The following is a 26,293-nucleotide window of genomic DNA, read 5'->3' on the forward strand; positions in this document are numbered from 1 at the left end:
AAATTTCTGGAGGAAAAATCCATTACAGGTTACAAGCCATGATGTGTATGTGCAACCTCCTGATTTTAGAAATGGGCTATGTTAGAATGCCAGATGCAAGAGAGGGCACCAGGATGCAAGTCTCTTGTTATCTGGTGTGCTCCCTGGGGGCATCTGGTGGGCTGCTGTGAGATACAGGAAGCTGGACTGGATGGGCCTATGGCCTGATCCAGTGGGGCTGTTCTTATGGATAAAACCAGTCGATAACATCTGTCCTGCTGTGTGAAAATTCATCCTCATCATGGGTCCTATGATCCTGAGGCTGCTAGAGACCTTACATATTCTACATGCATGTAGATATTTGCTAGACTCTCCCTAGAAATGGAGCTCAAGGACTGTTTCCCCAAACCTTTACAGTCATTCCAAAGTACCCAGAAGGTTGAACTGGAGAACAAGATATGCAGTTAGGTACTTCCACACCAGGTAAAAGACTGAAACTGGGTTCAAACATGACCTACAGCACACAAGTTACTGGGAAAATGTGAAATTTTAATTTAGACATATGAAGCACTGCATACCACAGGTTAGCATTCCAGCTCATGATTTTCTTCTGCAAACTGAATAAGAGTACTTGCAAAATTTTAATATTTCAAACATTTTTCATGACCCACCAAAAATTGGCTCGCAACCCACTGGTGGGTTCCAGCCCACAGTTTGGGAAACATTTGTGTATCATTCAATATACTTGCTGTACAAGGCTAATAAGAAACAGTACTTTGCTGGCTTCCCCTATAAATTAGTCATTTTATATAAGGCCCACTACACACATAGTAGTGCAAAGCATTGTAATGTTTAATGATCTCTTAAGAGACTCCTAAAACTACCCTCCCCAAGCTAATTTGCCCACTCCCCCTTCCCATGTCAGTAGGCAAGAGGACTCAGGGCTTTGAAGAACACAGAAATCAAGTCTTCCACTGCTACTGGCTCAAAAAGCCCAGCATGAACCCTACCACTCCATCTAATTATCTACAACAGTGTTTCTCAAACTGTGGGATGGGACCCACTAGGTGCGTCGTGAGCCAAAATTTCAGGTGCGTCCCCATTCGTTTCAATATTTTATTTTTAATATATTAGACTTAATGCTACCATGGTATTTGGCTGCATTTGGGGAAATGTGACAGACCTGTACTTTTAACAAGCAACTACGTATATTCTTTTAACGATATTAAATGGAACTTACTCCTGGGTAAGTGTGGGTAGGATTGCAGCCTAGGATTGTAAAAAAATGTTCCTGCTTGATGATATCACTTCCAGTCATGACACCACTTCTGGTGGGTCCTGACAGATTCTCATTCTAAAAAGTGAGTCCCAGTGCTAAATGTGTGAGAACCACTGATCTACAACAAATGGAGAACTCAAGAAAGCAGTGTGGTATCTTTGTGAAGGACATCTAGGAGGAGGTGGGGGATCGTCACTGACACCCAGGTTTGTAGACTCTTGGCATTACTGAAGTTACTGTATTACAGCTGAAAAGAGGTTAATGATGAACACAATTTAAAACTAATTGACCACAGGGTACAATTAGACCAGCAGGTCAAGTTTGTTACTTATGGCAAGGGAAGCCTATACCCCTTTTCTAGCACCTCTGCCATACCATAGTTGACTATGGTCAAACTGAGAACCACCCATGTCATGCTGAGCGGACTGAACCTTGGCTGCCACCTACACAGCAGGGACCTCCATCAGCTCTAACAGTTTTAGAAGGAATTGTTTTGAAATGGAATATTGACTTTAATAAAGAATGAAGGGATAAATCCAGAACAGACACAATTTGAGAGTCTTCAATAATAAAAGATTTAGGAACCAGTCCGGAACTTATTACTGGATGAAGTTAAATTTATATTGGATACCATCAGCCAAAACACAGAAGACCCATATTTTTCTACATATCTTTGTGACTAAGTAAGGTTAAAATAAGGACCAGATAAAAATCAATTTTGTAACACAGCTACACTTGACACACATGCAGTGGATTCATTGCCAACACAGGTTAAAGATGTTCTAGCTATGTTAATTCCACATATCATACAAATAAAAAGGCTGTCTCAAACTATAAGTGGTACAACCACAGACTCGTTTGCTGTCTAACAACCCAATCCTAACCAACTTTCCAGCACTGATACAGCTGTGCCAACTGGGCACATGCTGCGTTCTTTGGGTGGGGGGGGGGAAATCAGTGACGAATCAGGCCTCCTCAAGGGAACATTTGTCCCCTTACCTCAGGGCTGCATTGAAGCAGCATGGATGCTGGTAAGTTGGTTAGGATTGGGTTTTGAGTTTTGCAATTTTTGAAACCTAAGAGTTTCAGAACAAGAAGCTAGAGTTAATACTGTGAGCTCCCCCTACTATCCCCTTCCCTCTCTCGGCAGTTCTGGTCGCATCGGGAGGTAAGGTGAGGCAGTTCTGGTTGCAGGTTGGGACCCACTTTAAATCAAATCCTAAACCTGCAGATAAGGAAGGCTCACTGTATACAAGATTGGGGATACTTGCCTCTAGGCAATAGCAAAAGGTCTAGGTCAGTGGTTCTCAAACTGGTAGCTTGCAACCCATCAGCTTGAGGAGCAGTGTCCTTGCCCCTTTAAGGAGCAGGAGTGGGGGAATGGCAGTGACACAATCCCCAGGATCACACCACCATCAGCGACTCAGGGGTTTTTTCAACCTTACTGAGTCTCTGCCTCCTCCATAGGGTGCGGGGAGCCCCACAGAACCCTCTGCAGGGCTCCCTGCAGTTTGTAAAAAGCAAAAGAGCAACCACAACACACTTCTGGATTGCTATTGCAAAACTGGAAGTGGGTCGCAATGTTTTTTTCCCACTTTTCACAAGCTGCCAAGGCTCCCCACACCCCAGGGAGGCCAGCAGGGACACAGTTAAGGTTGAAAAAGCCCATGTTCCTGACAGCAGCGCAATCCTCCAGATCACGTCGCCACCATTTCCCCATCTCTGCAAACACTTAGAGCTCTAACTCTGGGAGAGTTTGAGAACCGCTGGTCTAGGTGCTTTAGTAGAACACAAGATAAACATGAAAGGGCAGCGTGACACAATGACCAAGGCAAAAGCAATTTTAGGTTGCATCAACAGAAGTACAGTGTTGAGATAATGAGAAATAATGGTACTGCTGTAGCCTGCTTTAGTCAGACCCCACATGACATACTGTATCCACTTCTGAGTGCCACAATTTAAGAGGGATATTAACAAATTGGAGCAAGCCCAGAGAAGGGCAACTAAGATGGTAACCAGCTGGAGACCATGTCCTATGAGGAAAGAGTGAAGGAGTTGGGCATGTTTGGCTTAGAGACTGTTCAAAGGGGACACAGCCCTCTGCAAACATCTAAGAGGCTGTAATACAAAAAGTGGCATGGAATTGTTCTCAGATGCTCTGGACTGTAGGCTCAGGACAAAATGGGTTTAAATTACAAGCTGAGGCATCTGGTGGGTCACTGTGAGATACAGGAAGCTGGGCTACATGGACCTTTGGCATGATCCAGCATGTTGACTTCTTTTGAATGAGACGACGGACTACACATTAGGAAGAACTATTAATATTGAAACAGTTTACCTCACAAGGTGGTAGACTCTATGTCCTTGGAGGCCTTTAAACAGAGGCAGGATAGCCCTTTATCAGGGATGTTGCAGCTGTGGACTGCCTGTACTGGCAAAGGGCTAGACTATGACTCAGTGGTCATAGTCAGAGAGACCATTCAATAAGTTGCCTAAGCTATAAAATGGATCTGCAAGAAACTCGTGGCAAATCAGGCTTTACACTAGACTAAATCCCCCCATCAAAGCAGGTAAAGTACCCTCTTTTTCAGACTGTTCATTCTAACTTGCCCCTTGATGAAGGTTCCTTGGATGCATTAACAACACTTTGAGTAGAGAACTTGCAACAGCCTTGCCTGGGGCTTATGTAACAATTAGAATGCAGCATCTTGTTATGAGGCTCTCTGTTCCAAAAGATTAGCATGTCTACTAGCTATAGATCAGAACTGGAAAAAGCCACATCAGAGGTTTATGAAACCGGTTGACACAAGCCTAATTTCTATTGAATTTTCTAAATGATGTGTCTATACAAAACTGACACCCAATGTAGCATGTATTCCCAGAGTTTGCAGCAACCCCCTAGACTCATTGGCAAACCTAGAACTTTCAGTAAGGATTACTTTCAGGGACAACTAAAATCACAAGGCAGTGAGCCAGCTGAGTTTCACAGCATTCTTTGTCAAGCTTTGTGAAACTCAAGTTAGCTCTGGTGATTTTTCAATTTGATCCAAATGGGTATTATAACTGCTTCCACATAGCCTGTTAGTCCATTTTGCCTGTTCCATTTTGGTGTATAGAGTATGTCTATCCTGCCTGCATTTTGGGTTTAAGTTACTCATGTTAACCAAAGAAGCTAAGTTGCAAGACTGTAACTGTCAAACAACTATGTTTTAGCATGCTCAGAAAGAAGTCTTTTCTATGTGTAAATGATTTGACGTTAAAGTTTACAAAATCACCAAGCTTTTGTGTTCCAAATCTGTCCCTTCCCCCAAGGGCAAATATTTTTAAATTGTTCAACAACGGCATAAAATTTTATGAGCCAGTGCTTTCAGATCCACCCTGTTTTTTGGCTGTTCTGATATTGTTCTTATTTTGTTGTGATGTTTTTTGGTTGGCTCTATGTATTGCTTTAGTTTTTATTATGCTTAATTTCATTTTTAATATGCTATTGCAGTGTTTCTCAAACTGTGGGTCGGGACCCACTAGGTGGGTCAGGAGCCAATTTCAGGTGGGTCCCCATTCATTTCAATATTTTGTTTTTAATTTATTAGACTAGATGCTACCATGCTATATGACTGCATTTGGGGAAATGTTACAGACCTGTACTTTTAACGAACTACTATGTATATTCTTTTACAATATAGTAAATGGGACTTACTCCTGGGTAAGTGTGGATAGGATTGCAGCCTAGGACTATTACAAATTTTGCTGCTTGATGATGTCACTACCAGTCATGACATCAGTTCTGGTGAGTCCTGACAGATTCTCCTTCCAAAAAGTGGGTCCCGGTGCTAAATGTGTGACCACTGCACTATTGTATTATTTTGGCACATTCTGTTAAACTCTTTGAGCACTGTCCTAGCAGAAGACGGGTGATATGTAAATATCTTAAATTAATAAATATTCATGGACAATGGCTGCATAGCAATTTCAACTGTCACATGATGTATGGCACATTCACCAATGAATAAGGACGCAGACAATGGTTATGTTTACCATGACTTCCAACCCAAATATCTCCAACCGCATTTTGGATACCGTATACGAAAGACCAACAATGCCTCATTTCTTCAAACAGGGGCTATGCATGTCACCATATTCCTAAGCCTCATATCCCATCCAATTCTACTTCACATATCCCTGTGTGGCCTTATTTAGGCTGCCGTCTACAACACTCTGCCAAACCTCTTGCCAGCTGTAACTATGCACATCACCATATCCAATTTAGAGGCTGCGCTCAAGAGAAGAACATTCAGCACTACTACACTTTTCTTAACTTTTTACAGACAACCTGCATTTGGAAAAATTTTAATATGAAATGCAGTGTCAGCTTTTACATGGAATAAAGTGTTAAGTTTATACTTTTGATAGCAGCACTTTTTTCAATGGCACAAAAAGCAAAAAACTAGTTTCTCAAAAGGAAGACATTTACTTTGTACAGCAACTTGCCCTTCTTTATAGCACTGAGACACAATCCCTCTTCTGTTCACTATACCCCCATTCCCACTACCATACAGCCCATCCAAGTTTCAACTCAACACAAAAGAAATTCAGAATCAGAGTTGGAATGCACCACAAACTAGGACCATATCCATAGGAGCCCTCAAGAGTTCAGTTTCTCAGACACAGAGCATCCTAGAATGGTGTCTGCTCTGCAAGCAGCTTGAGTATGCAGGTCAATAAATTAGAAGCAAGTTCATGTAGAGTTTGCTATTATGCTTACCAAAATTTAATTTCTTATTAAAGACCTTGACTATTTTCTCAAATGCAGAATGTATAGTCAAAATTACACACAATACATTCCATTAACACAGAGATGGTTAGCTAGGCCCTCCCTTCTTCCCCCTCAAATATATATATATATTTGTTTTGGAAAAGGCCAAAAACCTTCAGTTAATAAAACTCTATAGATTTAAATAGAGAAAGGAAGGCTATACCCTAGCAATAAAACTCACTTCAAATGGAGAAAGTGAGTGAACATGCAAATCAGGGGCAGCACTAACACCCTCAAGCAAATGTTCAATATAAAACCCACCCTAATATTCAAGGTAACATTTACCACTATCTCAGTTGGTACTATTGCCAAATACCCTTTTACATCCTAGATATCTCAGACTACCTTGTTATGGCAGTAGAAATATGAATAACCCTGCTAAACTCTGTGCTAAAAGACTCGATCATAGCCATATTAGATGCCTCATTTTGTAGGATTACCTACAATTAGGAAGTTTCCTTTTGGTAAACAACATTTCATTATATTTTCACTTTAAGATGCTCCATGACTGCAATTTATATTGTTTTGTTGACCACTAAAAATAACCCTAGAATTATCAATATAAAATGAAAAATTGAACCCTTTTCATAGCTCTTAAGAGAAATTGGCTGCCCCAAATTCTAACTCTAAAAGGTACAAAGAGCATACAAGGAAAAGGATCTACCTCCTTGGCGCAAACCATCAGAGAGTTCCTATGCCATTTTTTAAAAGGCTCTCTTATGAAAAAGTTCAGGTAAAGCATGCTTGGGCACATAATGGGTTTACAAGGTGTTTGCCCTGTGGGATGTTTGCATTAAGTGACAAGAAAAAGTCCACTCTCAGGACAGAGAGGTCAGCACAGTTGCCTCTATCAGGGCAGGCAAAGCTTAAAAAGCCTGTCACAAGAAACTGCTTGAGTCCAATTTCAAAGCAGCAGGAGGTTAAGAGCTGCTACCTACTTTACACTTGTCTTTAGCACACCAAAGAACTGAAAAATCAAGTACTGAAATCAATTATGTGTGGATGGAACACTTCCTACTGTTATATTTTTGCCACACAACAATTCCTTTTCAAAAAAAAACACACTGGCAAGAGAGGTTGCATAGCATGTGGGAACCTTCCTATTCCCTCTGCATTGGGTCTGTTCAAGCAGTTTCTGTTGGGATGGGATTTGGGCTGCTTTTAGTTTTTTATATTGTGATCCTTATTTTTGCTGCTGTAGAAGAATGAGAACACAATCTTGGGGTTAAGCCAGTACAAGTCCCTTGTGCCGACTTCTGAGAGTTGCAAATGTGCCATAAAGCACGTTCGCGTCACTGTGGGAGTTCGGGAGGCCAGCGCAAGGATGCACGCCAGCCTCCCCACTCCAAATCCTGTTCCAAAAGAGGAAGGTTTGTGCCAGTGGTGGGCAGCTGGCATGGGGAGGGCTGGCGGACCAGGACTGAGAGGAGGTGGTGGGACACATCTCTGGCACATTACACCAGGCTGCTCAGATCTGCGCCAGCAGTTTCGCTGGTGCAGATCCAAGCAGCCCCAATGAGATGGCTGGGGCGTTATTTGGGGTAAGGGGACATAAGCCCCTTTACTCAGAGTTGCACTCCTTTCACCTCCAACCCTGCACTGGATACAGTCAATGCAGGTCAGCCAACCAGGCTATTCCAACGCAGGTTAGGAATGCGTTGTATGAGGGACAGTGAAGTGGAGGTTCCTGGTGTCACGATTAAGTAGGGTGGTGGGCCTTGGCAAGTATGGTGGTGGATGTAGCACAGGCCATTAAGGAGAAAGCAGATTAGTCATTTGGGAATTATTATCCTTTCTAGTCCTTCCTCCAATTTTCAGACTACCAGCAACAACCCTTCTAGCCTAAAGCAGCAGCAGCTACTGTTGCTTAATGCCAGATCAGCCAATAATAAAACCAGCCTAATCCAGGATATACTCCTGTATGAAGAAACCAGGTTAGCGTGTTTAGAGATCTGGTTGGACAAAGAGGGAAGACTTGGTCTCTCTCAGCTTCATTCACCAGGTCTCCAGGCACTGCAGTAGCCTTGGTTCCAGGAGCAGGGAGATGGCATCACAATGGCCTATACTGATAACATTCCCCTTTCCAGGTGTTCTATCCAGCAGTTCTCCATATTTGACTGAGTGTTCTGGTGGTGAATGAGACACAATTGGGAGTCTGTTGGTGTAACATCCACCCTCATGTCCAGCAGTTTCCTTGTCTGAGCTGGCTGGGATGATTTTAGGCAAGATTTTAGGTCCTGTACTGTTAAGGCTTTTGGTGCTGGAGAACATCAGCTTCCTCAGTGAGGTGCCTGCCCTGGGGATGGCTCAGGCTTTCATGGCCATCATGGCAATGATGGAACTATCTCAATATATACCTCAACACAGTGGTTCTCACACATTTAGCACCAGGACCCACATTTTAGAATGAGAATCTTTCAGGACCCACCGGAAGTGATGTCATGACCGCAAGTGACATCATCAAGCAGGAACATTTTTGACAATCCTAGGCCCACACTTAGCCAGGAATAAGTTTCATTTACTATCATTGTTAAAAAATCATACGTAGTAGCTTGTTAAAAATACAGGTCTGTCACATTTCCCCAAATGCAGTCACATACCATGGTAGCATCAAATCTAATCTATTAGTCTAATCCAGTGATTTTCAACCTTTTTCCTCTCACGGCACACTGATAAGGTACTAAAATTGTCAAGACACACCATCAGTTTTTTGACAATTGACAAGGCACACCATGCTCTTAGTAGGGGCGCTCACATCCCCCAATGGCCCTACTGATAAATGACCCTCCCCAAACTCTCGTGGCACACCTGCAGACCATTTATGGAACACCAGTGTGCCACAGTGTGGCACAGTGGTTGAAAATGGCTGGTCTAATCTATTAAAAAAATATTTAAATGAACAGGGACCCACCTGAAATTGGCTCGCCACCCACAGTTTGAGAAACACTGCTTTAAAGCACCAACTAGCTTATGAACAAGGTGTCTAAAGCAGGGGTCTCCAAACCCCGACCTGGGGGCCAGATGCAGACCGCAGTGAGCCTCTATCCGACCCACGGCCAGCCTCTGATCCACTGAGAGCCACTGGCCCAGTTGACCAAACACAACCAGAATTGTGCTTGTGGGGTGGGGAAATGGGGGTCCATTTAATTGTGTGCTTTATTTCTTGGGCTGTGTTCATGCTTGGAGAAGTCTTGGACATTTGAACCCATTCATTTATTCATTCATCTAAGTTCCATCTCTAATGTGTTTATTTAAATTTTAAATTTAATTTTTTTCCCAGCCCTCAACACTGTTCCAGATATTTGATGTGGCCCTTCGGCCAAAAAGTTTAGAAACCCCTGGTCTAAAGGATCACTTCATCCTGTGTGGAGCAGTCTAACCCTTGAGGTGTTTTGGAAGGACTCTGCATTCCACCACCAATAGAAATTCAGCTGGCAATGACAAGAAGACCTTCCTCATACAAGGTGCCTCTATAGGGAACTCCTTACCAGTAGAGATCATGTCTCTCTCCCATTATTATACCAACAGCCACTGAAAGCCCACCTTCTTCAGATTTTGTATGAAGTTTAATTTTTTGTTTTAAAATCTCAGTCTCTCTCACACACCATTATCTGTGTAAAATTGGGGGTCCAGTTTTTTTCTGTTTGTATATCCATGTTTTTTATATTGTCTTCTGCTTATTTAAACTGACTGTAAGCTGATGGGTGACTCTTGACTAGAATATTAAACGAAATCTGAGGCAGTCAGCATACTGAATTACTGAATTCTAAGCCAGATACAAGCTTACAGTGCGGTAGAAAAACAGAGGGAGTTGAATCAAACAAGCAGAAGTGTTAACATACAGCTTTCCAATCACATCATGTTTTCTCCTGTTCTTTGCATGGAGGATAGATCTAGCAACAGCTGTTAGACATGGTAAACTCTTCAGTCTAACTCAATACTGCAAGAATGAATGGCTGGCTATTTTTTTTTTAAACATAAGCACAGTGCAACACTGGGAATACCCCTCAGAAGCAGTAAGGAATACTTTTTCCTAACCCACACAGAATACATCAAGAAAGAAATGAAGTCCAGGATGCTCCACAGAAGAAAAATAGCTTTTCAAAAATGCTGCTCTGCCTTCCCAGCGCAGAACACACCAAGTTCTGTGTAACCAGTTCCTCAGAAAAACTCCACTCAACATATCAGGCATTCAGCACCATCTTCCTTGCTTTTATCAGTTGCACAGCTGGCTCTCAAAGGCACAGGGAGATAAAGTCATTTGCACAAGGTCAGTCAGCAGGTAGAAATGTTTCTTTGCTATCAAGTGAATTAAAGTAGTTTTTAAGCTATGCAGATTTTGGAAGGCAACTGGAGTAGTTTTAGCCATCACATCCAAACATGCACCTGTTTTCTCACACACACAACACATAATTGACACAAATGGCACTTGTTCAAGTCAAGGGTTGCCAGCAGATTTTTGCAGTTTGTAGATGCAAAGTTTTTGAAAACTGGTCACTGGGCTTGACTACTGAGCTAATCACTATTAAAAAATTAGCTGAAAAGGCTCTATTTAAAAAACTCTCCAACGCTTGATCTCACGAGCCTACAATTTTCAGCAGTAGATGACCATAATTAAAAGTACACAAATGAACCAAGTACAGAAAAGTAGGAGGGGAAAAATTAAGCAAAATTCACTATCCCAAGCAGGGTAATGCCTACCAATGTAACTGTAACAGGGTAGGATTCTTCATAAAGCTAGATAAGCAAGAAGGGAGAGAAACAGAAGCAATGTGCTAAATAGGTTCCCCAAAAGGCTGTAGTTTGTAAAATGAGAAGAAGGAATCTTGGTGATTTTACAGCAAACTTCATCTAGACCGGGGGTGCTCACACTTTTTTGGCTCGAGAGCTACTTTGAAACCCAGCAAGGCCCGGAGATCTACCAGAGTTTTTTTTACAATGTTCGCGCCATCATAACATAACATTTATGTGTACAATGTATGTTGGGGTACCTTGAGCCCCACTGAGTATAACAGGACTTACTCCTGAGTAGACATGCCTAGGATTAGGCTGTGAGGCTGCAATCCTAGCCACACTTACCTGGGAGTAAGCCCCATTGAGTACAATGGGCCTTACTCCTGGCGTTTCCTCCCAGAGGCACCTGAAGGGGGGGGTCGGCACTCCGCGATCTACTCATTTTGCCTCGCGATCTACCGGTAGATCACGATCCACCTATTGAGCACCCCTGATCTAGACTCTAGATGTTTCTCAAACTGTGGGTTGGGACCCATTAGATGGGTTGCAAGCCAATTTCAGGTTGGGTCACTATTATTTCAATATTTTATTTTTAAAATATATAAATTGTTACTAAAATTTGACAGAAGATGAACAGGTTAAAGAAAGTATGATTCAATGGGTGAAGAATGTGGGTCATGAACTTTCAATGGAAAAAATAGGAGAAATTACAGTATGGACAAAGCAAATAAAATTTACTTTGAATGTTAATATTAAGGAAAATGCATACCAGATGATTTATAGATGGTATATTACACCAAGCAAATTAGCAAGAAAATATGAAAGTATGTCAAATAGGTGTTGGAAATGTAAAAAAAGGAGAGAACCTTTTACTACACGTGGTGGACATGCTCTAAAGCAGCCATTTTCAACCTTTTTCAGCTCACGGCACACTGACAAGGCACTAAAATTGTCAAGGCACACTACCAGTTTTTTACTTACATTAAATTACTACATTACAATTAATTTTAATACAATTGATACAATTAAATCATTACATGACAAAGGGCACAATCCTAACCAGGTCTACTCAGAAGTAAGTCCAATTTTGTTCAATGGGGCTTACTCTCAGGAAAGTGTAGTTAGGACTGCAGCCAAAGACTCACAAGAAGTTTGGAGAGGAAAGTATATGTGATTCTGGAAAGATTCTGGAAAATGTTATTAAAGTGTAATGTCAGAAAGTGCTGGCAAAAAGAGGTCAGACTGAGCACATAGTGGGGTGTGAGGCAATGAAGACACATGATTGAAAGAACTGCAGGATTCAGCTAGAGTGCAGGGAAGAGAATGAGGAAAGTGATTCTGGACCTTTGAAAGGTGCAGAGGAGTGAAGGGAGGGACAGTAAGAGAGGTGCTAACAGTGATTATGAGATGGGGGGGGAATGTGCCTGTGGGAGGGAGTGGGGTGGGGAGAACTGCCAATTGCCTGCTCCTGTATTTAAGAAGAGTGTGACCAAAAGCCCAATCCTAGGCAATATGTTTACTCAGAAGTAAGCCCCAGTATAAATGGGGCTTACTCCCAGGTAAGTGTGGCTAGGATTGTGGCCCAATGCCCTTCCCCTAAAAGGCAAAAGACAAGCCAGGGAGGGTTGCTTTGGGGAGTTGCAGGCAACTGTGGCACCAGGACCCTTTCAGCCAGCCAGTTCTTGGGCTGGTGGCCTCAGCAGACATGCTCTCTTCCTGCTTGCCTGCTCCTGCCTCCCTCCTTCTCACTCATGCCACAGACCTCCTCCGGGCATCTCTGGCTGCCCAATCAGCTCACGGGGGAGGGGGGACTTGATACCCAATCCTAGGTGTGTCTACTCAGAAGTAAGCCCCATAATCGTCAAGGGGCTTACTCCCAGGTAAATGAGGATTGGGTTGCAGCCTCTCTCACTCAGCAGCAAGAGATGCAAAGCAGCCACGGCTGCTCTTTTTCGCAGGCTGCGGCCTGACGGTCAAAGCAGCCGCTTCTATCCCACGCACGTGGCTGCTGCCTGCCTCCTCTGGCCCCGCGGCACACCTGAGACAGCCTCATGGCACACCAGTATGCTGTGGCATAGCGGTTCAAAACCGCTGCTCTAAAGCAAAAAAATATTGGTCACAGATATATGCACAGAAACGGTTAATTTTAAAAACAAATGTACAATTGAAACCTGAAACAGTATTTTCAACTGAAACAGTATTTCTGTTGGGTATGATATATGAATGTGTGGAAAAAAGAAAAGAAACTTTGCTCTTATATATCAGGGGAATCCAAAGTTTTTGGCAGGAGGGCCACATCATCTCTCTGACACTGCTTCAGGGGGCCTGGGAAAGAAAGAATTTACATTTAAAATGTGAAAGAATTTACATAAGTTTACATAAATGAATATATTAAAGATGAACTTATATGAATGAATGAAGGTCTTCCAATAGCTCAAGGCCTATAAAAGGCCTTGCACAAAGCAAGGCTGGCCTTTCCTTTGCTGCCACTACTGCATCACAGACATGAAACAGCAAGCAGTGGAGGAAGCCCTCATCCCACAGCTCATGCAAAGAGGTCAAACAGTTGCCTTCACACTGAGAGCAGTTGTGTCGGGCCAGTGCAGGCTGCAACAAATCTCTGGAGGGCCAGAGACTCATTGGAGACTGGGGGTTCCTTGAGGGCCACATTGAGAGGCCTCGAGGGCTGCATGTGGCCCCAGGGCCAGGGTTTGGGCACCCCGGTATATATAAGTGCAGCTAGAATACTTTATGCACAATATTGGAAGACTACAGATATACCGTTGATTGAAGAATGGTGGGCGAAAGTTATGGACTTCACAGAAATGAATAAACTTATGACTTTAAAGAAAAATAATCAAAAACTTTATGAATAGCCAAAAACCAATTATTGACTTTTTGCAAGAGAGTAATGATGTAATGAGTTTTTGATTTGAAGATTAGTCAGAAGAGGAACTGATGGAGATTGAGCTTTTGTAAGATGGTACAAACCATTTTTGGTAAAGCCAAAAAGTTTTAATTACTTACTGCAGTTATATTGATGATCTAAATTTGTAAATTTAGATCAATATAACTGTAGTAAGTAATTAAAACTTTTTGGCTTCGCTCTTGCTAAACATACTATGTAGTTTTTTCCCTTTTCTTTTTTATGTATTTATGTAGCTTTTTTGTATTAATATTGTTTTCTTTTTATTATAATAAATAAAATAAATATAATTCCAAAAAAATATTTTATTTTTAATATATTAGACTTGATGCTACCATGGTATGTGACTGCATTTAGAGAAATGCTACAGATCTGTACTTTGAATAGGCTACTATGTATATGCTTTGAACAAAGATAGTAAATGGGACTGACTCCTGGATAAGTGTGGGTAGGATTACAGCCTAGGATTGTAAAAAATTTTCCTGCTTGATGATGTCACTTCCGGTCATGACATCACTTCTGGTGGTTCCTGACAGATTCTCATTCTAAAAAGCGAGTCCCAGAGCTAAGAGTTTGAGAACCACTGCTCTAAAGGTTGTGAGATAGTTACATACACACAAAATGGTAGCCAAAAATGGTGAAATCTCCCAAATTCTGGAAGTATAGTTTTCAGATTAACTCAATCTAGTCTCCAGTACAAAATCAAAAACTTTCTGCTAAAGCAGGGCTCAGGAAAAAACAGTAAGAATGTGAACCTTATACTCTCAAAGCAGAAAATAAATTTAAGGTGTTATAGTAGGCTAAAAGTCAGACAAAGTCAAATTGGGAACATTACCTAGCACTGGAGGGCATTTCACCTTCCAAAAGTAGAACTCCAAGTAGAACTGAGGAGGATGCTGATAAAACATCCTCCACAGTTCAAAAGACCCTCTCCTAGCCAGGCATCGCAAGACTCTGAAAACCATAAAATCATAGGTGGACATGTTGATTCATCAGAGCAAAATATGGCAATACCTCCATTAGGATCAAATGAAAAGTAGCAACATCTCAAACAACAAGCTTCTGGATCCAATAGGATTCTTCATCAGGCTGGATCAGGGGTTCTTAACTTGAGGTCCATGGATGTGCTTTGGGGACCCATGAGCTGGATGCAAAAATAATTCTGCATGCATTTATGTACATGTTTTGGGGGAGGAGAGTCCATCGCTGTCAAGAGACTCTCAAAGGGGTCGATAACCCAAAGAATTGTAGGAACTACTTGACTAGATGGTAAACAAGCGGTGCAGGGGGAGAGGAGTAGTAGGGTCACGTTATAGGTTCTCCAATGGTCTGCAGTTCAAAAAAATCAAAAGATGGAATTTAGGAGATTTTTATGCTTACTGTTGCAACTGAAGTTGGAGCTATAGTCCAAAATGTTAGTCGTTGTGCATACAAGATTATTCCTGAGAGAGCAAGGCCTAGGAAATTCGTAGAGCAATCTTAGAGCTCTCCAGTCATGTTCTCTTCCAAGATCTGCAACATCAGGTGGTGTTGGGAGAGCCCAATAACTTATCACCAAGATTACCAATGTGATCATCTAGCACAGGGGTGCCCAAACCCTGGCCCTGAGGCCACATGCTGCCCTCAAGGCCTCCCAATGTGGCCCTCAGGAAGCCCCCAGTCTCCAATGAGCCTCTGGCCCTCCAGAGATTTGTTGGAGCCCACACTGGCCAGACGCAACTGTTCGCAGTGTGTGGGCGACTGTTTGACCTCTCACATGAGCTGTGGGATGAGGGCTCCTTCCACTTCCTGCTGTTCACGTCTGTGATGCAGTAGCAGCAGCAAAGGAAAGGCCAGCCTTGCTTTGTGCAAGGCCTTTTATAGGCCTTGAGCTATTGCAAGACCTTCATTCATTCATATAGGTTCAACTTTGATATATTCATTTATGTAAACTTATGTAAATTTATTCAAATTTTAAATGTAAATTAATTCTTTTTTACCCCGGCCTCCGACACAGTGTCAGAGAGCTCATGTGGCCCTCCTGCCACAAACTTTGGACACCCCGATCTAGCATAAAGCAAATGAAATGCAGCACTAAAGTTGATCAGAAGCAATGGAATGACTCGGGGTAGGCATCCACAGGGACTCTAAGCAGCTGGCTGCATATTAGCCTCCCAGGCCTGGCACAGATATCCCATCATCCCTGGACAACCTGCTTTTGCTTCCTGCCTTAAAGAGCTTAAAAGTCAGGACTGACATACAAGCCTCTATGGAGATTAATGGGATATATGTGTGGCTCAAATAACTATCAACTGTCCACAGCAAGAAGGAAAATAAAAAGACCAAGCTAGGCTACAAAGTGACACCCTTTCTTACTAATCAAAACAGGACTACAGGGCATCAAGCAAGTATCTCCCACTTTCCTTCAAGATACCAACAGATGCATTAATACAGTCAAAACTTTGCCAATATTACTTTGAAAACTCACTTTACAACGTGAATCCAAACTCTCCCGAGATTGTCAGCAGGTACATCAACACAATTCAACAAACCGCACTGTCAGATTACGTCATTGCACCAGCAACACTAACCAGATACACCATACTTTGTTCTTTATGAAGTCCTTCTAAAGAAGTCACTCAGTTTCCTTGTCACCTCCCTTGAGCACGTCTTCAAAATACAAGTTTCCTTTTTGTCACTGCCTGCAGACTGGACCTAAAAGGGATCTGAAAGGAAACTAGCTCAAATCCATGACATCCACTGTCATAAGAATACAAGAAGAACCTTACTGGATCAGGCCAAAGGTCCATTTAATCCAGCTTCCTGTATCTCACAGTAGCCCACCCAATGCCTCTCAGAGCACTCATGACAATAAGGTACCTGTATACTGGTGCCACTTCCTTGAATCTAGCATTCAGAGATAGGTCACCTAGGCCCAGCCAAACCTGTCCAACTCCCCCCCCCACCTAACTTCTTTAACCGAAACTACGGAGTGCAAGGGCACATAATAAAACTTATTCTAAAAATTACACAGAAACCTTGATGTCCCCTCCGCCAAACAGGAACAGAACCTGAATCATAACTTAAGTCCTTGTTGAATCCAAACCAAACCAGACAACGGACCTTTTAAAAAATGTGTTAGTCCAGAATAATAGTGCAAAATCACCACCACCCTTCTAACACAGCAATATGTTTACTGGTTCTACCAGCATGATTCATGAGTTGATATCAGGGGCTTTAGATATTTGAGGCATAGCAGCTTCTGAACTCTCCTGTTTTGAAAGTCTGGAAGCAGAAGTAGTCAGGATGAAGCCTGAGGCTAAAATCCATCATAGCAGACTGAAAGGGAAGAAAAAGTGTCTCAGCTCATACTGTAGTTCTCAGCCGAACCTTATCTGTAATACAGTGGGTTAGGTTCCAGACCGCCTTAAAGTGAATCATAGGCTTTTGATGAGGAATGTGGCATCCATATGGCTCGGGGGCACCTTCCTGAGGTGCAGTGTTGGCTTATAATGCGACTGGCAGCTAATGTGCAGGTGGAAAGGTGAGGTGTGCTTTTGGGAGCTGAGCTTGGAGCTTCAGAGATGACATGTTGTAAAAACATGTCACCACCATAAGAGCAAGACAAGCACCAAAAATAAAAATGAATATAATTGAAAAGCACCACATTAGCAGGCCACCACAAAGTGAAGAACTACTGTACATAAATATTTATTTAAAAGTTCTTACAGATAGGTTAAGTCAGCAGTGGTTCCTTCAGTCCTTAAGCAGAAAGAAGATGCATAATAGCATAATCTTATGCATGTCTACTCCGATATAGTCCTATTGTGTTCTAGCATATCTTGGATTGCAGCCTAGGTCACTTGTATAGCCTCCTTTTGGCCCAGCTGGGCAATATCCAAAAGCAGCCCTGCTCTTGAAGAGACACTGGCATACCCAGAACCATTCTAAAGTTTACTCTGATACAGGTTATCTCATTCACATTCTGAAGCCCCCTTGAATCTCTGCCCAATAACTGTTCAGGGCATATAATACTACTCCAAGTCTCTGAATTAAGAGTGACTGAGGACACAATCCTAACCCCTAATGTCAGTGCTTTCTAGCACTGGCATAGCAGTGCCAATGGGACATGCGCTGCATCCTGCAGTTGGGTGTCACTCATGGAGGTCTCCCCAAAGTAAGGGAATGATTGTTCCCTTATCTCAGAGCTGCATTGGCCTAATGTCAGTGCTGGAAAGTACTGACATAAGGGATTAGGATTGCGCCCGAGTGATTCAACCATACAAGACGCAGATACAGTAATGACCCATCCGGTCACCCCTTCCCTTAAGAATACTGACTGGAAGAAGACAAGGTCAGAGCACTTAATCATGCAGCACACAGCCTCCTCTACTTGGCATAGCTTATTTAGAAGATTTATCTGCTGCTTTTCTCAAGGCTCTGAGGCTTTTCATGGTTTAATTTATTTTGTACATCACACTAGCAGTTCTTATCATTCCATTTTTATTCTGCCCTTCACATGTGTTTGCAAGGCATCTAACAGTAAAAGAAAACCAAACTCATTAACACAGAATCAAATCATCAGAAACAGGAAAAAAAAGTTGCCATGCAATGACACAGACCATCAAGTCTCTTTTTGTCTCCTCAAGGCCTGACAGAATAGTATAACTTTAAAAATCAAAACAGTATATTAATGAACCCCAGCAAACAGTTAGGGAACTACAGCCCTATGGCAAGAAATGTGAGCAACTATCACAAGGCTCTCACCTACAGCTCCTTCTTCTCTACCCCAGGATAATCACTGAAGACAAAGTGAGACTGTAATATGCATAGTCTGTTTACCATAAGGGCCATCTGCCATTTCTTGGTCATATTCACACAATACACTTCTCCCTATCACGAACAAGAAGATTTAAAATAAGCTAAAGCTTCCTGTTAAACCACCTTTCTTGATGTATCTCAAGACACAGTTCACAATCCAAGAAGCAAAAAACCCTCTTTTCAGTTCCTGGTTTGTGAACTAGCTGGTTAGAATAAACCAGCATTTCCCAATTTCTGATGTAACAGCAAACTGCAGTTTATTCTAAACCAGAAATGGATGCTTTAAATCCCTCCCCTCTTACACAAAAAAGAACGGAGGGAGAGCACACATGCTTGAGTCATCTCTTTTCAGATATATTGTACTTCCACACAAAGCTCCAAATTCTGGTTTAGTGTCGCTTGCACGTGCAGCCATTCGTACAAGACAGTACTAAGTTAGGTCAGGGTACTCTGTCCGTAAATCAAACATTAACAGATAGCCAGCTCAGAGAACATGAAGCCTGCCTTACTGCACCTTAAATGTAGCTGCTTATGTAAGTTGGGAGTGAAAGTGGAGCTTACTGTAAATAAACCAAAAGTTGTGAAAAGTCATGTTCTGAAAGTTTTACCACAAACAGAAGATTATATAAGTATTAGAAGTTAGATTAAGAAACTGTTGCTTCTACTGTTAAACAGCCTACTTAAGATTACTGTAACCCAGTACCAAATGTGTAGACATTTTGCTTTAAGGGCAAAATAAAGGGAAAGGAGAAACAAGAGTCATGCAACACTAGACAGAAGAACTACATCTGAATGTACATGGGGACAGAAGAAAAACAATTAAATGTTAAGTATTCTCATAACAGGCATCAAAATTTTCTTCCAGATAGCCCCTTGAACAAACACTGCCTTCAGACTTTCAGGCTCATGTCCACAATTCATGAGGGACAGAAACTTAGTAAGCAAGCACACACACACACACACACATCCCCATGTAATATTATCAACAGATGGAATCCTCTGGAAGTTGCTGTTGGAATCCTCTAGCAGTGCTGTGCAAGGGCAGAGAAGCTTATGAAATCTAACTGTGCAACCATAACAAGATTATGTAGGGAAAGCAGGTGCAAGGCGTTTTCCAATTTACTATTACTCGGGAAACCTGAATTCTCCACTTCAAACCCCTCAGTAAAAAGGCAGCTTTTAAAAGCAACAAAACCTGTTGCCATGAGCTGTATACAACTCTGAGCAAAGTCATGTAAGGTAACCTTAAATAAAGAGTAAGCTTGAGTTCATTACCAAGCTTGAATTACTCTTGACTGATGCAGGACCAACATGTTGGCAATAAGCCACTTGAAAGAGTCTTTTGAGTTTGCATTATTTATTTATTTAAGAGATTTATATCCCACCTTTCTATCCCATGAGGACACTCAAGGCAGGTATTTGGTGGTATTTGATTTATTTATTTACTTACAAGATTTTTACCCCGCCTTTCCCATGCCCAGGTAAATGCCCAAAGCGGTTTACAAATACCATATAAGAAGTACAATATGTAGAATAAATAAGTCATAATAAGAACAGTGGGAGGCTTTTTTAAATTCATAAGCACGTATCGATGTAATAGTATCTTTTTGTTTTGTTTTGTTTATACAATATAATAAAATTTAGGGGAAAAAGAACAGTGGCATGCAGATACATGATTTATAAAGAAAGTCTTGATGCTAACCTCTATCCATTGTACAACTCTCTAAAAATTAATGCAGTAGGAAACCCCCTTAGGCTACAGTTATTTTAACAGGAGCAGAGAAGAGTAGCCAGTGCTTTAATGACAGATCAATATGTCATATTGCTTCCCATTTTAGAGGAACACAAGAACACACTCTTTTCAAAATCATGTACCTCCTCAAGACAGCAGCATATGATGCAAACAGGAAGCAGCCCTTATCTAGAGTGGTCTATTCGATTTCTATGAACAGGCTATCGAATTCACCCACTGGTACTCACTTGTTTGAATTGATGCAGGATAAGAAAGCCTGGGACAGGTCCTTGGGAAAACACATACAAAAATACCCAGCAATTTGATGCAATTACACCTGAGGCAGCTGACACCCAGATTAAACTGACACACAGCTGTTCTGTTTTTCTACTAAATATTTCAGGATTTAGCCACATAGGAGACTCCATCACTCAGATGTCCTTCTAAAGCAGGCAGTGCAATCTTCCTTACCTCATGCTGTAGGCACCAGCACCCAACTCTTGGCCAATACCCGAGAGGCTGGCATCGAAATCTTGAACCAGCCCCGACTCAATGACTTCATCAGCTAGGGGTAACTTCAGAGCCCAAGCCATCTTTGCACAGCACCTCAGGAGCTCACTAGCTGGAAGCAGAGAGAGGACAACTCCTCCAGACAGTTCAACTGCACACTAGGATGCCCCTTGCAGGTCTTCAGACACCATGCCTACCCTGGAACCCTCCCCCCCACTTAAAGCAACACCAACCACATGGAGAGCCAGAACCCCCCCCCCAGTAACTACCCAACCCACCACTTTAAAGCACCATAGTTGTAAACAAACCTCCCCCTCTCCTCAGCAACACACTGTTCCTACCAAGGACCCCCAAACACAGAACCAGACTCTGCTTTCAGTGAGTGCATGCCTGGGGTACTCTTACACACCCATCCCTTCAAGGATCCAAACCTACCCTGCAGGGGGGTATGTGACACCCCCTCCCCAAAGCAACCCAACCCCACTGAGTTTTCCTGACACTGCTTTTAGCCCCCTCAACAGACCTGCTGAGGGACCCAACCTCACCCTATACCTATGGGTGACTTAACCCTTCTCCCCCACAGATCTCCTCAGCAGGGGACCCACCCACAGAGGACCTCTGGCTCCTTCCTAGGTCATGCCCCCCTATCCACCCACCCAAACAAGCCCTCAGAGTCTGAACACACCTGACTTCCACTGGGGAGCCTCCTCTGCCAGCTTAGATGACCCTCCAATAGGGGGTTTCACTCAACCCCACCCCTCTACTTCAGCGACAGGAGTCACCCATAGGGACCCCCAAGAGGGGCAAGCTTTCCCCAGGCACCCAGGGGCGCCCACCCACCCACTCCCTACAGGCAGACCCAGTGCCCAGGCGGTGCCCTCCTTCCCAGCCCCTGCCTCAGCTGCACATGCAGGGCTGCCTCCCTGGACGGACAGCCAGCCAGCCCACCCTCTCCAAGGGCTCAGGGCCTGGCTCTGCCACCCCCACTCAATATGGAGGCGGTGGCGGCGGCTGCAAGGGAGAGAGAGAGAACCAACTCGCATAACATGCAGCCCGGCCGGGCAAGGACGCCCTGCCCCTTCCTCTCGCAGCCAATCGCGGCTCTCCTTCCCACCCACCCGCAGCCGCGCCGTCCAATCGGAGGGCGCGAGTGCAGAAGAAGCCTCGCCTCGTGCAGAGTTTGCATAGACTGAGGCTGCAGGGCTGGGCGAGGGGAAGGTGGAGCCAGGGAGGTCTCTGGGTGGTGTCCCGTGGGTGGGGTTGGGGGGTGTCTTGGGGCTGCAGCAGTAGTTGAGGGGCCGGGTGAAGCACGCAGCTAGCTGGAGGGCGGTGGGAACGTGCAGCCCCAGGATCTGAGCCAGAGTTTCACGCACAAGTTTCTGCTCAGTCGGTGGTTCCCAAACTTTTAAGCACCAGGACCCACTTTTTTTAAACGATACTCTACCAGGACCCACCTAGGTATAACAGGCTTTAAAAAAAGGAGATCTAGGAAAAAATATTGTATTTATTTATAAGTAATAATAACCAGAAAAAAGACCCTCAAACATCTGTCTCACTATATTTACACATTCTTGCAAACTGCAGGAGCCGAGCTCCTTGCGGGGTGATGGGCAGCTGCATTGCAAACTGCAGGAGCTGAGTTCTTTACAGGGTAATTAGCAGCTATCTTGTCTACATGTCTACTCAGAATTGTCCCATTGAGTTCAATAGGATATACTCTCTGGTAAACATGTACAGAACTTAAGTGTTGGTGGCACTTACTCCCAGTAAGTATCCCTTTCGATATGTGTACAGTATTTGGGGATTTTTATCCTGTTTTTGTCCTTCAGAGGGGGACCACCCAAAGCAGTTCACAAACAACCAGTGCTCGATCTACCTATCTATAAAACTACTGTACTTAAAAAAAAAAACCAGAGTAAATTAACAGTTAAAACTTTACAATAGTTTAATAAAACAGTATTTAAACTTAGGATGAAGAGCATCAGGGAGACATAAACCAACGCAACTACCTTCACAATGCAATCTTAAGAACATAAGAACAGTCCCACTGGATCAGGCTATAGGCCCATCTAGTCCAACTTCCTGCGGCCCATCAAATGCCCCAGGGAGCACACAAGACAAGAAGAGACCTGTATCCTGGTGCCCTCCCTTGCATCTGGCATTCTGATACATAGCCCATTTCTAAAATCAGGAGGTTGCACATACACATCATGGCTTGTAACCTGTAATGGATATTTCCTCCAGAAACTTGTCCAATCCCCTTTTAAAGGCATGCAGACCAGATGCCATCTCCATATCCTGTGGCAAGGAGTTCCACAGACCAACCACATGCTGAGTAAAGAAATATTTTCTTTTGTCCTAACTCTCCCAACACTCAATTTTAGTGGATGTCCCCTGGTTCTGGTGTTATGTGAGAGTGTAAAGAGCATCTCTCTATCCACTGTATTTTTCCCATGCATAATTTTGTGTATCTCAATCATGTCCCCCCTCAGGCGCCTCTTTTCTAGGCTGAAGAGGCCCAAACGCTGTAGCCTTTCCTCATAAGTAAGGTGCCCCAGCCCAGTAATCATCTTAGTCGCTCTCTTTTGCACCTTTTCCTTTCCGCTATGTCCTTTATGAGATGTGGTGACCAGAACTGAACGCAATACTCCAGGTGTGGCCTTACCATCGATTTGTACAACAGCATTATAATATTAGCCGTTTTGTTCTCAATACCTTATCTGCAGAAGCGTGCGTGGCCTCCGGGAGGTCCTATAGGCTAAAAGCTATTAGGTAGGAAGCTGAAAGCCAGGACCTCAAGGGTAGCATTCTCGGAAGTGCTACCTGTTCCACGCGCAGGGCCAGCTAGGCAGGCAGAGATCAGGGGTCTCAATGCATGGATGAGACAGTGGTGTAGGGAGGAGGGGTTTAGATTTGTTAGGCACTGGGGAACATTTTGGGATAAGCGGGGCCTGTGCAAGAGGGTCGGGCCTCACTTGAACCAGAATGGAACCAGACTGCTGGCGCATAACATTAAAAAAGTGGCAGAGCAGCTTTTAAACTGATCCCTGTGGGAAGGCCGACAGGAGCCGAGGGGCATCCGGTTCGGGACGCCTCATCCCTATGGGACAAGGATGGGGAGGTTAGAGAACAACAAGGCAATGGCAGAGTAGGAGAAGAAATTGGGAATGGTATCGTGATGGGATGTGATAGATGGTATGGCACAATGAGAGAATGCAGGGATAAAGGAGCTAATAAGCAGCCCATCCTGGGGCATTCCATGTACAAATGCTTTTATGCGAATGCCCGAAGTCTCCGAGCAAAGATGGGAGAACTGGAATGTCTGGTGACTAGGGAAAACATTGACATAGTGGGCATAACGGAAACCTGGTGGAATGCTGAGAACCAGTGGGATACCGCAATCCTGGGCTATAAACTATACAGGAGGGACAGGGAGGGGCATGTTGGAGCTGGGGTGGCCGTTTATGTTAAGGAAGGGATAGAATCCAGCAAAGTAGAGATCGAAGGTGGGTCCGACTCCACTGTAGAATCTCTGTGGGTTAAATTACCAGGCCTGAGGAGTGATGTAATACTGGGGGCGTACTATCGTCCTCCAGACCAGAAACCGGAAGGGGACCTTGAAATGAGGAAACAGATCAGAGGTGTCAAGGAGGGACAGGGTTGTAATCATGAGGGACTTCAATTATCCTCATATTGACTGGGTCAATTTGTGTTCTGGTCACAAAAAGGAGACCGGATTCCTTTACATGCTAAATGAATGTGCCTTAGAGTAGTTAGTCATGGAGCCCACCAGAAGACAGGTGACTCTGGATTTAATATTGTGCGGTACTCAGGACCTGGACAGAGATGTCAATGTTACAGAGCCATTGGGGAACAGTGATCATGCTGTGATCTGTTTCAACATGCACGTCAGCGGAAGAATATTGGACAAAACTCTGACCAAAACCCTTGACTTCCGACGAGCGGACTTCCCTCAAATGAGGAGGCTGGGTAGAAGGAGGTTGAAAGGGAAGGTAAAAAGAGTCTAATCTCTCCAGAGTGCATGGAGGCTGCTTAAAACAACAGTAATAGAGGCCCAGTGGAAGTGTATACCGCAAAGGAAGAAGGCCTTGACTAAGTCCAGGAGGGTGCCCGCATGGCTAACCAGCCAAGTTAGAGAGGCCGTAAAGGGCAAGGAAGCTTCCTTCCATAAATGGAAGTCTTTCCCTAATGAGGAGAATAAAAAGGAACATAAACTGTGGCAAAAAAAAAAAGTAAGGCGGTGATATGGGAGGCCAAGAGAGACTATGAGGAACACATGGCCAGCAACATTCAGGGGAATAATAAAAGCTTCTTCAAATATGTTAGAAGCAGGAAACCCGCCAAAGAAGTGGTTGGCCCTCTGGATGGTGAGGGAGGGAAAGGGGAGATAAAAGGAGACTTAGAGATGGCAGATAAATTAAATGAGTTCTTTGCATCTGTCTTCACGGCAGAAGACCTCAGGCAGATACCGCTGCCCGAACGGCCCCTCCTGACCAAGGAATTAAGTCAGATAGAGGTTAAAAGAGAAGATGTTTCAGACCTCATTGATAAGTTAAAGATCAATAAGTCACTGGTCCCTGATGGCATCCACCCAAGAGTTATTAAGGAATTGAAGAATGAAGTTGCTAATCTCTTGACTAAAATATGCAACTTGTCCCTCAAAACGGCCCCAGTGCCAGAGGATTGGAGGATAGCAAATGTTACACCGATCTTTAAAAAGGGAAGGAAGGGGGACCCGGGAAACTATAGGCCGGTCAGCCTAACATCTATACCAGGTAAGATGCCTCATCTCAAAGTTAGAATCTCAAAACACATCAATGAATAAGCCTTGCTGAGGGAGAATCAGCATGGCTTCTGTAAGGGTAAGTCTTGTCTCATGAAGCTTAAAGAACTCTTTGAAAAGGTCGACAGGCATGTGGATGCGGGAGAACCAGTGGACATTATATATCTGGACTTTCAGAAGGCATTCGACACGGTCCCTCACCAAAGGCTGCTGATAAAGCTCCATAGTCAAGGAATTAGACGGCAGGTTCTGTCATGGATTGAGAACTGGTTGAAGACCAGAAAACAGAGAGTGGGTGTCAATGGGCAATTTTCACAATGGAGTGTTTACTCAAGAGTAAACTCAGTTAAGCTCGTTGAAGCTTACCGTCAAGTAAGTACATATTTAATTAATTGGGCCTCTTCCCCTGAGTGCCTGGTGAGCATAGTGGCTAACAACACAATCCTATATATGTTTACCTAGAAATAAGCCCCATTATTTTCAGTTTACTCCCAGATAAGTATGTACAGTATAAGATTGCAGCCTAAGAGATGGATCTTTCAGCAAGACTTCCCTAATTTTAGTTTTGCCTCTGTCATGAGTGTCTATTGAGAAGTCCCATTATAATCAATGGGTTTTACTCCCAGGTAAGTGTGGATAGGATTGCAGCCTTGGTTACTTTAGGCAAATCTCCCCGCCCCCACATTTCCCTAGTCTAGTGTATGGATAATATTTTC

At 43.4% G+C, this 26,293-nt stretch overlaps 1 protein-coding gene across 4 annotated transcripts in view; it reads right to left on the reverse strand.

The window, feature by feature from the left end:
- Positions 1-21,779, reverse strand: part of TFCP2 (transcription factor CP2) — a 58,060-nt gene extending 36,281 nt beyond the window's left edge. For 2 of the 4 annotated variants that reach the window (XM_066616278.1, XM_066616275.1), the window contains exon 1: positions 20,735-20,958. In XM_066616278.1, the coding sequence (XP_066472375.1) occupies positions 20,735-20,856 (122 nt within the window). In that variant the 5' untranslated portion in view covers positions 20,857-20,958. Of the gene's footprint in view, positions 1-20,734; positions 20,959-21,458 lie in introns of those variants that run through there. The other 2 variants (XM_066616277.1, XM_066616276.1) reach the window with 2 other exon arrangements.
- Positions 21,780-26,293: the final 4,514 nt, after the last annotated feature.

Source organism: Tiliqua scincoides, chromosome 2 (assembly GCF_035046505.1).
Source record: "Tiliqua scincoides isolate rTilSci1 chromosome 2, rTilSci1.hap2, whole genome shotgun sequence".
Classification (NCBI taxonomy): domain Eukaryota; kingdom Metazoa; phylum Chordata; class Lepidosauria; order Squamata; family Scincidae; genus Tiliqua; species Tiliqua scincoides.